We start from the raw sequence: 15,015 nt of genomic DNA on the forward strand, positions 1-15,015 counted from the left end.
ACTTTTTTTTCAGCTAAGGCTCGCTCTATCTCCTCGCACTCCAGGTCTACCTCACGAGCCAATCTTTCCCATAATGTTTCCTCCTCAGGGCCACTGCCCTCTAGGTATTCTGGCTGGGGAACCCACCCCTCAGATTCCTCCTCAGAGTCGTCTGATAATGTTGCTTCCCTGCGTAGTACCTCATAGCTATGCAGGTCTGTCTCAGGATCCTGCCTTGTGGATCTCCACTTCACAGGGAGCTCCCTCCTTGCAAAAGCCTTTTAGTTCCCTCATCTTGTAGATGTGCAGGTGCTAAAAGTTGATTTCCATTTTGCCAAGGCCCCACAGGTGCAACAACTAACCAGAGTTCCAACAAAATTCTGAAGGCAAACATGGAAAATTGTATGTGGTTGCATAATGGTCAGCACTATACTAGTAGTGTACACCAATCACTGTATGTTAGGCACAAATGCAAGTTCTAATCCTCACCGCTGACCATCAATGTTAGAAATGGAGGTCTCTAGTTGGCAATGGTTTGCGCTTTTTTCCAAGTAGGGACCCTTGCTTCTAGTTAAGGTAAGGGAGTTACGCCCTTAGACAACCCCTGCTCACCTCCTTGATAGCTTGGCACGAGCAGACAGGCTTATCCCAGAGGCAGTGTGTAAAGCAGCTATGCACACATACAGTAATACAATGAAAACAATTAAAACACTACAAATGGACACCACACCACTTTAGAAAAATAAGTATTCTTTATCTAAACCAAACAAGACCAAAAGGACAAAATCAAACATACAATAATCAAAATATGCACCTCGCAAAAGTAACCTCAATAATGCAGCTCTTTGAAGTTGGAAGATCTGTCTGGGGCAACCGCGGTATTGAAAAAGACCTAATCCAACAGTTTTGGTCGACGGCGTCGGTGCGGACCGTTGTTGTTGTCAGAAGCCTTGTAAACAGTACCTTTCGTTCCGGCTGACCACGCCAGTGTGGTCCGATCGTGGCAACCATCGCCGTGTGAAGTGGAGTGGTGTGGCATGCAGTGCCCTCAGGTAGCTGTGCAGGCAGTGGCTCAGTGATGGTCATCCAGCGTCGTCGATGAGACCAGGGTGGCAGTGCAAAGTGGGGCGGAGCTCGTTGCGGTGCTGACAGGTCACGGTGCAGGCGGCAGTTTCGGTCAATGGAAGCTGGCGTCTGTGGGCCCAGACTGCAGTGTGGGACGGGGCAGTGTGTCGGGTGACTTACGAGCACTTAGCTCCTTAGGAATTTCTTTTGAGACCCGGTCGGCTCTTTAGAATGTTCATAGATATGTGCTTATTGTTTGCACAAATTCCATTGAAATATAAATCCATTTGGATTTGGGTAACTGTACAGTTTATGTGTTCTTGTCACTTTGAAGGTTATATGGCTGCATTCACTGGTTTATGGATCTTCTATTTAAACTTTTCTGGCAGAATTTGCTTGAATTAATCAGTGTATGCCCACTACCATCTTCTATGTTTTTTAAGGCTCTAAGGTCACTTACCTATTGTTCTCATCACTACCTTACCTACCTTCACAGTTTGTTTCTTGGTCTACGTGGTGGCTGTATATGTCTCACACATGGATATTGTGTCTTTTTCATTTGTTATTTCTTTTCTTACTACGAGTATTACTGGTTGTCATGATGATGATTGCAACACATCATTGTGGGGCATAAGGATTCTAATCTCATCCACCACATTTTAAATTGTTTTAAGAAAGAATACTGTTTCTTAAATTCAATGTTTTATCTTTCTCATATATTATCTACCTTGAGAAAGTCCCAATGTAGGTACAACACACTTTTCGGCTGAAATAGTCTATGAAACAACGGATGTATGTCGTTACTACGCAAGCTTTTACAACGCATGCCTTTACCACGCAGGTTTTACAACGTAAGTCGTTACAACGACTTGCGTTGGGGGGCGCTGGATAGTGAATAGTTTAATTTACTATTCCAACTCTAGTCCCCGTGGATAGTAGGGAATGCTTTGGATGGTAAATTAAACTATTCCCTATCCTACAGCGCCCCCCAGCGCAAGTCGTTGTAACGACTTGCGTTGTAAAAGTTGCGTGGTAAAGGTACTGCGTGGTAAAAGTTGTGTTGTAAACGCTGTTCCCCTGAAACAACACTCTAAAAGCATCTGCAATCTTTCTTATACAGTTATAACCGTAGTGGTGATATATTTGTACATTTGTGTTAAAGAAAAAATTATTTTTTTCTATTGCAACATTAGGAAGTTTCTGATAAATCATTTGTGTACCTAAATAAGCTGTCATTATATATATTTTTAAACGTTGAATCCATTGCACCATGACTAATACGTTGAAACATCATATACACCATATGAGTCCTTCGCTATTTTCTTTTTCTAAAGGTTGCACTGCTGCTGTCCCATGTTTTACCCTTATGGTGTTGTGAAGTTCAGTATAAGACTTTCCGCGCTACATCAGAAAAAAAAAATCATATTGCCAATTCTTGTTTTAGTGCAGGATGTGAGTAAAAGAGCGAACCGTCATAAAATATGTGAGCAGAGTTTCCAGGTTTCTGCCTTTTTAGGTTTTGCCTGCTCAGCGCTTAAGCTGTGGTTGTGAAATCTCTTGTATTTAATATATCTTAGAAGGTGTCTCAGACCAGTTCCCGTACCCAAATTACTGTGTTAATTCGCTTTTGTGTCGAACTTTTTTTTGTTAACTTCCCTGCATGCATTTACGATACTTTTACTAAAGCTGTTTACACTGATTAAGCCCCATGCACTGTCAAGATAAGATCTCTTAGTGTGGAAAAGGTAGGCAGCTTCTAACAGTATGCTGGAATGTTTGCTTTTTATTACTTAGCTATGTAAAGCAGATGCTTTTGGCATTTCCTATTCATGCCTCAGTACCTTTCTTTGCACTTTGTAGGCATTATCGGATTGATTTTTTTCGACTAAATCTATTTGGTCATTATGGTCAAATTCTAAATGTAATAAACATTGCACGCTTAACATAAAGTTAATAGACAAGAGTTATGATGTATTTTACAACTGAACAGGCAGCCACAAGTGAAGCTACCATGCAGACAACAGGGTCATGATTTGAATAGTGCAGCAGGTGCAGTAGCACTGGTCCCAAATGTCAGGACTCCTCTAAACACATAATATTGATATATTTGACTACTAAACAGGCAGTGTCACTTGCAGTTAAAATAGACTTTATTTGAATGGTGCAGCAGGTACTGGGGATAAAAGCTCTAGGAACCCCTCTAAACCCAGATTATTGCTAAAATGTTAAACTTAACAGACATTCACAAGTTCAGTTACCTCGCAGACAACAGGGTAATGATTTAAATGGTGCTGCAGGTGCAGTGGCACTGTCCCCAAAAGTTATCAGAACTCCTCTAAACACCTACTATTGCTATATTTTACTACTAAACAGGCAGTCTCAAGTGCAGTTATCTTTCAAGCAACAGTGTCATCATTTGAATGGTGCAGCAGGTGCAGTGGCACCAGGCCCACATGTTGTCAGAACTCCTCTAAACGCTTATATTGCTATATTTTACAACTAAACAGGCAGTCCTAAGTGTGGTTATCTAGCAAGCATTAGGGTTATGATTTCAATAGTGCTGTAGGTGCAGTGGCACCGAAACCAACACCTCCAGGCATCCCACAAAAGACCTAATATTTCTATATTTTATTCCTTAAAAGGCTACCACAAGTGCAGTTACTTTGCAGACACATAACATTGCTATATTTGACTACTAAACAGGCAGTCACAGTTGCCTTGCATTTAAAAGGGCTGTGATTTGAATAGTGCAGCAGGTGCAGTGGCACTGGGGCCAAAAGCTCTAGGGACCCCACTTAAACCAAGTTTATTGCTAAATGTTTCTACTAAACCAGACAGTCACAAGTGCAGTTATATAGCAGGCAACAGGGTTGATGATTTGAATGGTGCACCAGGTGCAGTAGCACCAGGACCAAAAGCTCTAGGCACCCCACTAAAAACCTAATATTGCTATATAATTTCTAAACGGGCAACCTCAAGTGCATTTACCTTGCAGACAACAGGGTTACGATTTGAATGATGCAGCAAGTGCAGTGGCACCGGCCCCAAAAGTTGTCAGAACTTCTCTAAACACATAATATTGCTATTACATCAATTAATTCTGTTTCCCTCTTTTATTTCATTTTTCAAAACTTTACTATTACTTACCTGCATTATACCACTAGTAACAGCACATTATATTGCCTTTTTGTATGTAAACAAGTCATAACACTTTAACAGACTTTCTGTAACTTATATTGTACAACTACTCAGCAAGCTACAACTTACAACAAAAAAACTGCTTATTATTAATCACATAGGCGAAACATAAAGCATTTACCAATGGCTGTTTTCTGTTGAAGGCAATCATGGTTAAACAGATCAGTGGGGAGATGGCAAAGATAGCCTTTCAGATGCAAGTGGCAGCATCTCCTGTTAAAGGGATGACATTGCCACTCCTTGGAATACCAGCTTACTGAAATGATCTATTTACCAGAACAATGTCAGCATCAGAACGTTTGAGGGTCAGAAACACAGAAAAGAAAAATAATGACCTTTCACCCTCTCTTCTTCCTCTGGGTTTTGTGAGATTTAGGTGGCGCTCACAACACCGCTGTGAATGTGATGCATCCTCCTGATAGAAGTGCAGCACAGGCTGCAGGTGCTACCCCGTGTGGGCTGCCAGTGAATTTGGATCATGATTGTCAGAAGCTTTTTGTGCAGTGGCGGTTTCTCCCCGAGGGCGTCGGGGCTCCGCCCCATTTCCCAAAAGTGTGCAAACATATTTTATTTATTTTAAAAAGAAATATGTTTTTGTACTTCTAATTTTGTCTCCACAATAGTGAACACATCCACAACACAGCCACTGTCAGCCTGCCGGCCATTCACCAATATTACCGTTGCAGGTCGTGACTGGAAGCGCAGCATGTCACGTGACATGACTGACTCCCCTTGCGGTCCAAAGAAGCCTGAGTGTTTGCCAGTCCAACAACCTCACAGCCCTGAAGGCTGTGATGTCATCAGCTCGGCAAAGACCTAGCTTCAGGGCCCAGTCTCCACCCCCTGATAGCTTGGAGGGAAAGTTAGCCCCGGGCGTTTTAAGTCCAAGCCCCGGTATCGCTAACCCTCCACATCAATCAGAGCTTGGAGACTGTCACCCAGCCCTTTCCCAACTCATTACAGGGCGTGGTGGGACCCACCCCTGTGACGAGTTGGGACAGGCTGGAAGCCGAGGATTCGAGTCTGTGCAGACTCGACCTCAGACTGCTTCCTGCGCAGGTCTGCACACTGAAACTTTCTGGAAGCCACTGCGTCACTCAGACAGGACACGGACTGCATGGGTTCGAGCAGATGAGCCCCATACCAGTGGAGGACGACAGGTGGATCATTCATCTCTATGACGGAACAAATAAATTATCAGTGAGTGCGTGGCATACCCTTAGCGTCACTGAGGAAAAATCTAAATAACTACACTAATCATCAGGGGTTTTCGTAATGCTGTCACCGCGGCAGGGTGCGTACTGTAGCTGCACAATGTGGGATTTGCCATCTCAATAAAGCTGTGCGTATATCATCAACGTGGACTCTAGCACAATTTCGAATTCGAGTGGTGCTTTATAAACCAGGACAGTGTGGGTGTTTGCACTGAAAGGGCCTCTAAACTGAAGGGTTGGACTTCACGACAGTGCGGTATATTACTAGGCAGTATGGATTAAGGTATGGTATTGTTGCTGTATATCCGAGGACATTTTTGTTTCTTGCATGACAATCTTTGTGGTTCCTGGTAACACACTCATATTTATATAGTGGAGGAGTGTAGAAACTGCCATGGTGGCGTTTGGTGTTCCTACTGGGACAGAATAAACACTGGCACCTTGGAAGTACCAAGATAATTCGGTTTCTACTGTGACATTGATGTTTTTCGCATTCCCACAAGTAGTGCTTTGGATATTGCACTGGTATTTTGTATAAGAGGGCAGTTTGAAGCTGATGGCATTGGCAATGCTGGGTTGCCCCAGGCAATGTTAACACTGGCATCATGGTGATACTGATGGCCTAGCAGAAAACCAACAGTGACAGCTGAGGTTATATAATGAGAAACCTGCACTAGTGTTGGAACATCTTGAATTCTACTTTATCTCACATAGGCACTAAGTCAGTAGACAGTTCTAACCTATTTATGCAACATTAATTGTGTTTTTTTGCAATTTTAAATGGTTTATTCATGAGGCCTTGGAACTGATGATAGTTTGAAGGGAGGCTGTGGCCTGTTTCTGTTTAGCAAAGTGGCTTCCGAAAGTCTTGAAAATGCACCATTTGTCCACTAATTTTTCAAAATTTTCTCCTTAGGTCGTTCAGGCTCGCTCGCTCGCAGCGGTGTGCTCCACCACTAATTTTAAGCCTCACCACTTTCAATTGTCACCAGCCACCACTGTTTTTGTGAGGCTCAAGTCACAAATGTGATGCGGGTCACTTCTCTGGGTTTAATGGGCACACCAAGTGGTGGCTGACGTTACATTCCTGGCAAATGCATCGCAAAAGCAAGCTCCGCCTGCTCTGTGATGTCTAAATAGACCTAGCGGTGGCAACTTTGGGCCGTAAAAAGAGTGGGCAAGAGGCAAAAAAGCTTTAGCTCCTCCGGATTGCGAGGGCCAGAGTGAGATTACTTTAGGGAGGCTCTCCACACTTTGCTTGTTCTAACGGCAGTCCGTGGTGTTATGACTTATTTTCTCTGCCAATCCTCTCTTCCTCGTACCCTGTTCACCTCGGCACTTATTCTCTCCCTTTTTTTTCCCTTCTCCAGCTTTCTTTTTCTGTACATTCCTCCTTAAATCCACCTCCTTCTTCCGTCATCATTTTCTCTCTTCATGATCACATCCCTTCCATTTCTTCTTCTCCAATGTTCACCCTCTTACCTTGCATTTTTCTTCAACTCACAGCCCCGTCCCTCTCAGCCTTTTGTTTAACTTCTCCCCTCCCTTTCTCTCAAATTGCATTTTTGCCTTTAATCCCTAGTGATATCTAACTCCCTTGAACCCGTCCCTTTATCTCCATCGCTCTGTCATTCGCTTTCATCCTTGCATTTGTTTCTTCAACTCCGATCCTTCTTCACTTTTTTGTCTTTAGTTCTCAAACCCTCTCTCACAACCGTAGGCCATTTTGTGGAATCCGGTACATGCGTGGGAAACATTTTTGTGGCTACTACAGTTGCTTGGTGGCTGGTGATTCTGATGAAGAATTAGCCACGGTGGCTAAAGCTTTTTGTGTGCTAAATACTACGAAATACCGTCTACTAAACGTTTAACTGGGTATTCTTATTGCATGTAAATTGAGTATCATAGTAAATAAATCTGCTGTTTAAGCGGCCTCGGTTTCACATAAAGTCACAATTGTTTTTACATTGTGTTTTTTTCAGTTTCCATAGCGAGACGCGTCCAGGATCCATTAGCCGAGCTCGTGAAAATTGAGCCCAAGCACATTGGGGTTGGAATGTACCAGGTAAGTCAATGCTGAGCCCCTAATCCCCAAAATCCATCACTTTAGAAAGTTAATTCGAAGCACTGCTTTACAAGCAGGCCTGCTCAATTGTATGCTACATTTTTTCCAGTTTAAGTTACTTCACAGTAATACGGAAATATTTTCTTGTCAGTACTCTTAATGAAAATTGTGCTCAAGTTGTTACTGCCATGAATGAGGTTCTAACCCTGCATCGATTGATTTGTGGCCCTGTAAGCACATAAACAGTGGACTGATAGCCCGACCGTCCCTGCCCTCTGACGTCCAACTCATTACACATTGCGAGCTTTTGTACAAGCTAGCAGGGGTAATGATTGTGATAACCACGCCACGAGTTTGCATCACTATCGTTGTGCTGCTTAAACACATGTATGTCACCAATGCCAACTGCTGTGTACTGTGGGGCTCAAACACATCTTCTTACACGGGGCTGGTGTTCTTATTCCTCTTAGTTGTGTTTGTGTGTTTATAGTGGTTAAACTCAAAACCACATCCTTTTCTAGCCTTTCAGTATTTGAAATCATCAAAGACGGTCCGTAGTTCACAGTGAGCAGTATCTCATTCTAGCTCGTGGTTCTTTACAATACCAGGAAATCATTTACGTCTTTTCAGTGCCTAGATGCACTGCGCCAGTGACTTCATCATTACCGGAATCTTGGGACCCCCATTGAGTTAATATTGGAATTTGGGGACCCTCAAATGAGTCAGTTCACTATCATTTGACCCGCAAACCAATGCACAAAATATGGAAACAAACATTAATCAAACAAATACTGAAATGATGAAATGTTATATTTAAGTCACAAACAAATATAACAACATCAACATTTTAATGTTAATGGTAAGGTTGAGGCTTTTCTAAATTAATTTGAGGTCACTCATTGTCCTTACTGTGTTCTGTTTGATGCACATGCACCTCTCCCACAAATCAATCTGAAGATTAGAGTGTAATTTCTACTCTCCAATTTCAAATACCTTCACGTTTACAGAATGGTTTAAAACTTTACTATTTAGCATGTTATTAATCTGTTAATATTTTCTAAGCAGTTACAGGCCCCCTGAGTAGGCATCGTGGACTCCAACAGGCCCCCTGAGTAGGCTTCGTGCACCCCAGGGGTCCCCAGATCACAGTTTAAGAACCAATACTGCATTAGGTGCTGTGCAGAAGTAGTTGTTTCCTTCCTTAGTGTTATATTCCCCTATACGTGACTGGTGGCAACGCCTCTGCATGAGCAGTGCAAATAAAAAACCAAAGAAAATGAAAATAACAAGAAGTTATTATCACTTTATTTTTCTTTGCTCCAAGGTCAGGAGGGGTGGAGCTGGCTTGCCGCAGAGGGAGCAGGAATGGTTTGTACTCCCTCCCTACGTGTGCATGACGCCTTGAACGGCCCTCTAGGCCAGACAAACCATCATGTGCACTTGGCATGTTCTCCATTCGGCTGTGTTGCACAGCCCCGTGGAGAACATGCCTATCCTCCCCAGGCAATGCTTGAGCGGCCAACCAGGCTACCCAGACCAATCAGATTGCTGCTCTGGCAGCATTGTAATTGGCTGGGTGACCCCGGAAGCCTGGGTGCTTAAGCCTAAGTGCTTCCGGTGCTGCCAGTAGATGGAGGAGAGGCGTGCGGCGGCGGGAGAGGCTTACAGCAGCAGCTGTGGCAGTGTAAAAGGTGTGTTTATTTATTTAATTTTTTCACCCGCCACCTACTTTCAGAGGCAGCCAGTCCTGGTTGGCATTCAAACCAGAGACTATGAGATCTAAACAGATTCCTGCGTTTGATGTAAAAGTCGACTGAGCTACCTCATCCGGCCAGAGTACTCCACCTCCCATGCTTTCTAGGTCTTCGGTGTCCCTCATGGATCATCATGTTTACCAGCCTTACAAGTCCTTTCGTTGGCCTGGTGTCGGAGGTATGGATTGCAGCTGTTCATTGTAGCTCTGTACCAACAGCTCGTGTACCTTAGGGGAAGCCTTTTTCATTCAATAACTCTGCTTGCTGTAAACCTCGTAACCCATGCATCTTCAGTAGCTAAACTGTATAGCCTCCATGAGAATGCAATACAACTGGAATTTATGGCGTTTCTTTCTCTATCAATGAAGTGAAATTGCTAGTCACCAACCATTTTATCCAAGGAGCAACCAAGCAAAAGAGTCATTCAATATAATGCAGTGGTTTTGATTTGAGATCTGGGCAAATTTCTTAGACTCCCTCCACAGGAGAGCACAGAAGACTTTTAAAAGCTTGTATCTCAGAAAAAGTTTAACTTATTGGAGCATTACTTCTCCTCAGATCCTAGGGATAATGTACTAGAAAAGTCAAAGCATAGTGTCACAAGAGAGTTGAGTAATAGTTTTGACACCTTGGCTAGGACACAGCTTCGAGACAGATTGAGGTGAATGATTAAGTGAACGGAGTCTGCACATAAATTGATTTGAAAATGAGATCTAAAGTTTTCATTTTTACAAAACTGTTGAGCGAACTTTGCGGACTCATGTCACAATGCATCCTAGGTGAGATACATTTGTGATCTGATTGGAGACAGACACCTGACTTAGTCATCAGGCGTCCTCATTTAGCTGAATAACCATCTCTTTTTACCTTGAGTTTTTTATTTGGGTTTCCCAGGGTAACTATCTGACACGTATGTTGACCTTTTACTGCAGTGTTCTGATATTGCTGTTTAGGTCTCGCCTGAGCCAGTGAGCATGCGCTGCTCTGCAAGGCATTAAGAAAGGGCTTTTGGGCTCTGAACACAAGCTCGTGCGTGTGCTTTTTTTTCTTAGCCCACAATTGGCCTGTGCATGTGCCTTTTTTAAAAACACAGCACGCAATTGGTGCAAGGCGGGTGATTGTCCCGCCTTGTTTGGTCGATGGCCTAGGGTCCGCAGGAGCGAGCTTGAACCCCATCTTTTTCCAATTATCGCGTTGGCGGTAATTGCAAACAGATGGGGCTTGCGTTTTTTTCATGTTTTATTTCCGACTTACGCTGAGTGGCACTGAGGTTGGTGATCTCCACAACTCATCTGTTTCACTTTACTTGCACTGTGTTAAGTGCTGTGTGTAACCGGCAAGCCACATGCCCGGATCCTTTCAACTTGCAGAGCTCGACGAAGCGAGTAGCGCAGAGCAGCATTTGGTAATTACAACATCTTTTATTTACAGCGCGAAGAAACTGCAGCGATGCAGTAGTAAGCCCATTTCTAAACTAGCAGCACATCTTGTTCACAGTGCCAAGAAGTGGCAACATTACAGTAGCAGGCTCTGTATGAAAAAAAAGTTATTGCCGACTGGCAAGTGAAGGGGTTGATGCCGGCTCCGTTTGTAAAAGGAGTCCTATCTAGCCCCTTTCGGGGACTTCCGCTGCCAGCGCCAAGACATCTTGGTATTTGTGCGCTCCACAAACGTTTTAACTACTTACTCACGAGAGGGTGGTGCCCGCCTTTACCTGCCCCTGGCGTGGATGACACGTGCTTCAGGTGAGTCAAGCTCGGGTTTGGATGAAAGGGGGGTACGTCAAGCCATAGAGCTCCTTGGTACATTCAGAGGGAGGCATTAAAGCAATTGAGGGGCCGTGGCCAGCACAAGCGAACCCACGAGATATACAGCACCTGTTTTATTTCAGGGCAAGCAGCACGTGCGCTCTGGGCACGGCTCGGTGGGCACCGTGGCCAGGACACGCCTGCCCTGCGGTCTAGAGGCCCTTGTACTTTGAGAAGAGACCCCAGTCACCCTTTAAAGGACGACACATACTTGTTTTTATGCAGGTGACTCGAACCCGAGCCATCCAAATACTCCAGTAACAAACACTACTTTTACCAAATAGAGTGGGGCTTGCACAAGCCGCACCCTACTACTGGAGAGGAGGGGGGGCTGTGGGACTTTTGAGCTGTGCGTACTTGTGTCGGCACTTCTGTAGTGCACACCAGCCTATGAGTGGCATAATAAACCGCCTGTGCGCAAGCACAGACCAAGCTGCTGTGTGTAGTTGGTGCCCGTTGGGCGTCGGCGATGGGCGATGTCCACTAAGTCCTGTAACTCCACCACTGTCCATTCATTCACGACCCCCATAGTCCACGCCCCAGCGAGGTCCGCCGTTTCAGCTGGACGTGTTTCCAAAAAGTGGCAATTTCTCTCTCCTCTCTGTACGTAAAAGGCCTTGAGTTGGCACCATTTGAAACGTGCAGGAAGATGCCACCTGGGCTGTCAGTGTGCTCCCGCGGCCAGGGCACAGTGCTCTGGTTTACTCTTACCAGGTGTGATTTCGGGTCCGCGGCTCTGGAGTTTGTTCTGCTCGGCTGGCGTTTGTTGGGATGGTCAAGGAGAAAATTCAGAGGCGGTAAACTCTGGCTCGGAGTAGGCAACGATCATTCCTGAAGTGAGCACAGGACTGTGAGGTGCCAATGTGTGCCCCCTTATCCACTGAACTGCAGGCTGGGGCCCCCACAGTCCTCCAAGGGGTGCAGCGCAGATACACACACTAGGACGTATTCTGCGAAGTGCGGCTGTACTGTTGAAAGGAGTTGTCCACAGAGCGACCTGAGTTCTAGTCCCAGCTCTCCTGCTTAGTAAGAGTGTGTGATCCTGGGCAAATAACGTATCTTTTAGTGCCCTAACTCTCTTCTCTGTCAAAGTCTAGTTTAACAACACTGGATTGACGGGCACTTCGGAAGCGCAACGTGCCATTAAACATTCTATGCCCGGTGAAAACGAGTTGAAAACATTAAAAAGGCACACTTTACCTGCACCAACCAGCGGGTTCACGTATAGTCTATATGTATGGTATGCAGAGGCGGCAGCGGAACAGTTCCACAAACCACCTCAGAGCAGTAGTGGGCACAGTGTAAGGGGTGCGGTTCTGTCAGTTACAGGCAACCGCATATCATCAACTCTTCGGAAATATCACTGCAGTTATGGAGCCTATCTTATGTTTTTTATTTATTTATTTATAAAGCTTTATAGACCGCGAACATGACCCTTGCGGGTATCAGAGCGCTTTACAATAATCAAGGCTTCAGTATCTGTGTTTGTGGTGGGGTAAGCCGGGGGTAACGTGATTGCTCCAGGATCAGACAATTTAGTGCAGGGATGGGGTTGGAGTAAAGGAGGATTGAAAAGGGGGCATTTTGGACTGATGTGTGTGGTCTGCAGATACCGTCACGGGAGTTATTTTTCTGTTGCCTGCTGCTCGAATTTAGGATGCACGAAGCGCCGACAGCGAGACAAGGCGTCTTCTGACTGCTAAAATGCGCACTTTCAGATTCCCCAAAGAGTACTATCTATATACATGATATAAAACATAATATACAATATGATGCCGGCTTAGTGTTTTTAAACAATTGAATAGTTTGAATACATATTATTGCTAGTAAGAGTGATAGTGGAGCTATTGATTACAGGTATTTATAGTGTGTAAATCTTCGTTTATGGGTCATGGAGCGCCGGATATACCATAGGGAGGGATGCAGAGGTAAGAAAGTCAGAAGCCTGATCCTGACAGTGTCAGACAGAGGCAGGGAGCCATTTTTGCAAACCCCAGCTTCAGTGCGACCTGGGACCGGCAGACACCCCGGTCAGCCATACAAGGTGCTTTATAAAGAGGTCTATAACCAGCAGAAGGGGAACTGTTGCATTGGGTGGGGCTGTTGCTGTTTGCCTGAATAGACGTTGAGGCGCTTTATGCGGCACAGCCATCACTTCACTCACCCGTGCTGTTTAAGAGAGTTTTAGTGCACCCGAGCAGTGGTGAAACAGGGGCAGGGACTCGACTTGTAGCTTGGTGACATTCCTGTGTCTGCCGATTACACAGCTAACCTGTCCCCACCATCCTCAGACTGCGGTCCATCCGAACACTGCCGACCGTGCCACCCTTGGGGCTGCTCTCTAAGTTATCACCTTAAAAATCCTCACCTCGAAACCCAAAGAGCCCTCTTAAGAAGGACACCTCTGGACAGCGCATAGGCAAAAGACCCCCAAAGGCCCGCAGACCATGCTCTGGAGAGAGTCTGTGATGTACCTGGTCTCTTCATAGGACCCACCATTACAGCTCATACCTCGTACAAGTCTAAAGAAACTTAAAATCCTCATGGTACCGTATTTTGTATACTCTGCCCTCTCCTATAATTCAGAAGGGTACTGCAAGTTACAGAGGCCGAGTCCCTTTAACAATGTCAAAAAACTCCGCCTTGGTTTGATACATATCCTATTTTTTTTTTTTTTTTACTTTTATGGGTATTTTATTAAAACACATGGGTATAGAAAAGCTCACAAACTCCTCCTCCATCATGTCGTTGGTCTCTTGCGTTTCTCAATCAGATCTTCAGGTTTTAAATAATGAACAATAAATTAGGGATTCCTACTATAAATATGAACACATAACAAGCATTGGCATAGCCAATAGGTCTCGCCTTTGGGACCTTATAAGTGTTTAGGTATCCAGCACAATATCCTTGGTGCAACAACAGCAAGTGTTGCATGGCTAAACACTTAAAAGGTCCCAAAGGTGAGACCTATTGGCTATGCCAATGCTTGTTTTCTTAGTGAGATGAAAGAGACATAAACAATGAACACCCAAGACGCTGCAAAGGTGGTTACATACAGTGGTGATATATTACTACTATCTAAAAGTAAGATTGCAAGCCTACCAGTAGCTTTATTGTATTCTTTTCAGCCATCTTTAAATGGCCCTCCATTTTGAACGCCCATTTTCCCCTTTCTAAATGAATGGTGCACTGTGTTTATTAGTGATCCTTACACCTCAAATTAAGTGTTTTACTGTTTTTCCTTTTCAAGGCACTTTTTTCTCAACTATTTAATTTGCTTTGTGTTTGACCTTAATTCTTCAAATGTATTTCTTCAGCAGAGCATTCCTTTCCTACAAAGTACTTATCATTCTACACATCTTCTTAAGGCATCATGATTTTATTCTCTTTGGCAACCTAAAAGGATTTTATAGATAATTTTGAATTTGTTATAGTTATTTTGATATTGTTCTTTGTGTGTATTTTTTCCTCTGCTGTAAAGAATTCAGATATTATGGCGGACAGTAGTTTTCCCCCCCAGGCCGCTGGCAGTGTTTTTCCCCCCTAGGCCGTTGTCAGTGTTTTGATGTGATGCTTTCAAATGTTTCTTTATTTGAAGGACTTCTACATCGATATGCCACAGTCTTTCTGCTTTCCACCTAGTTCTTCTGCATCTGCCCACTCTGTACCCTTGCCAGGGTGAGAGTGAAAATGTCTCATTCTTTTCTTGCTGCGAGCCAAAATCAGTCCAGCAGAAGAAGGTAAATTCTTTTCAATCACAATAAATCAGCTGTACCATGCTGAACTGTGAATTCCAGCCCTTTCCAAAATACCGCTTTTAGAGTTCATTTAGACGTCTACATATCACCCTAGAGTTGCCCAACAGGCAGTCAGTTTTCATAAACATTTTCAGAGGAGGATCCTGGGCTAAACATCCACCTCATTTATCAGAA

The 15,015-nt window shown here is 44.2% G+C and overlaps 1 protein-coding gene across 2 annotated transcripts in view; it reads left to right on the top strand.

The window, feature by feature from the left end:
- Nucleotides 1–15,015, top strand: part of SRBD1 (S1 RNA binding domain 1) — an 855,271-nt gene that overhangs the window by 554,553 nt on the left and 285,703 nt on the right. For both annotated transcript variants that reach the window (XM_086927787.1, XM_086927788.1), the window contains exon 17: nt 7,439–7,521. In XM_086927787.1, the coding sequence (XP_086783913.1) occupies nt 7,439–7,521 (83 nt within the window). The remainder of the gene's footprint in view (nt 1–7,438; nt 7,522–15,015) is intronic.

The sequence above is a fragment of the Lissotriton vulgaris genome, chromosome 6, assembly GCF_964263255.1.
Source record: "Lissotriton vulgaris chromosome 6, aLisVul1.2, whole genome shotgun sequence".
Classification (NCBI taxonomy): Eukaryota; Metazoa; Chordata; class Amphibia; order Caudata; family Salamandridae; genus Lissotriton; species Lissotriton vulgaris.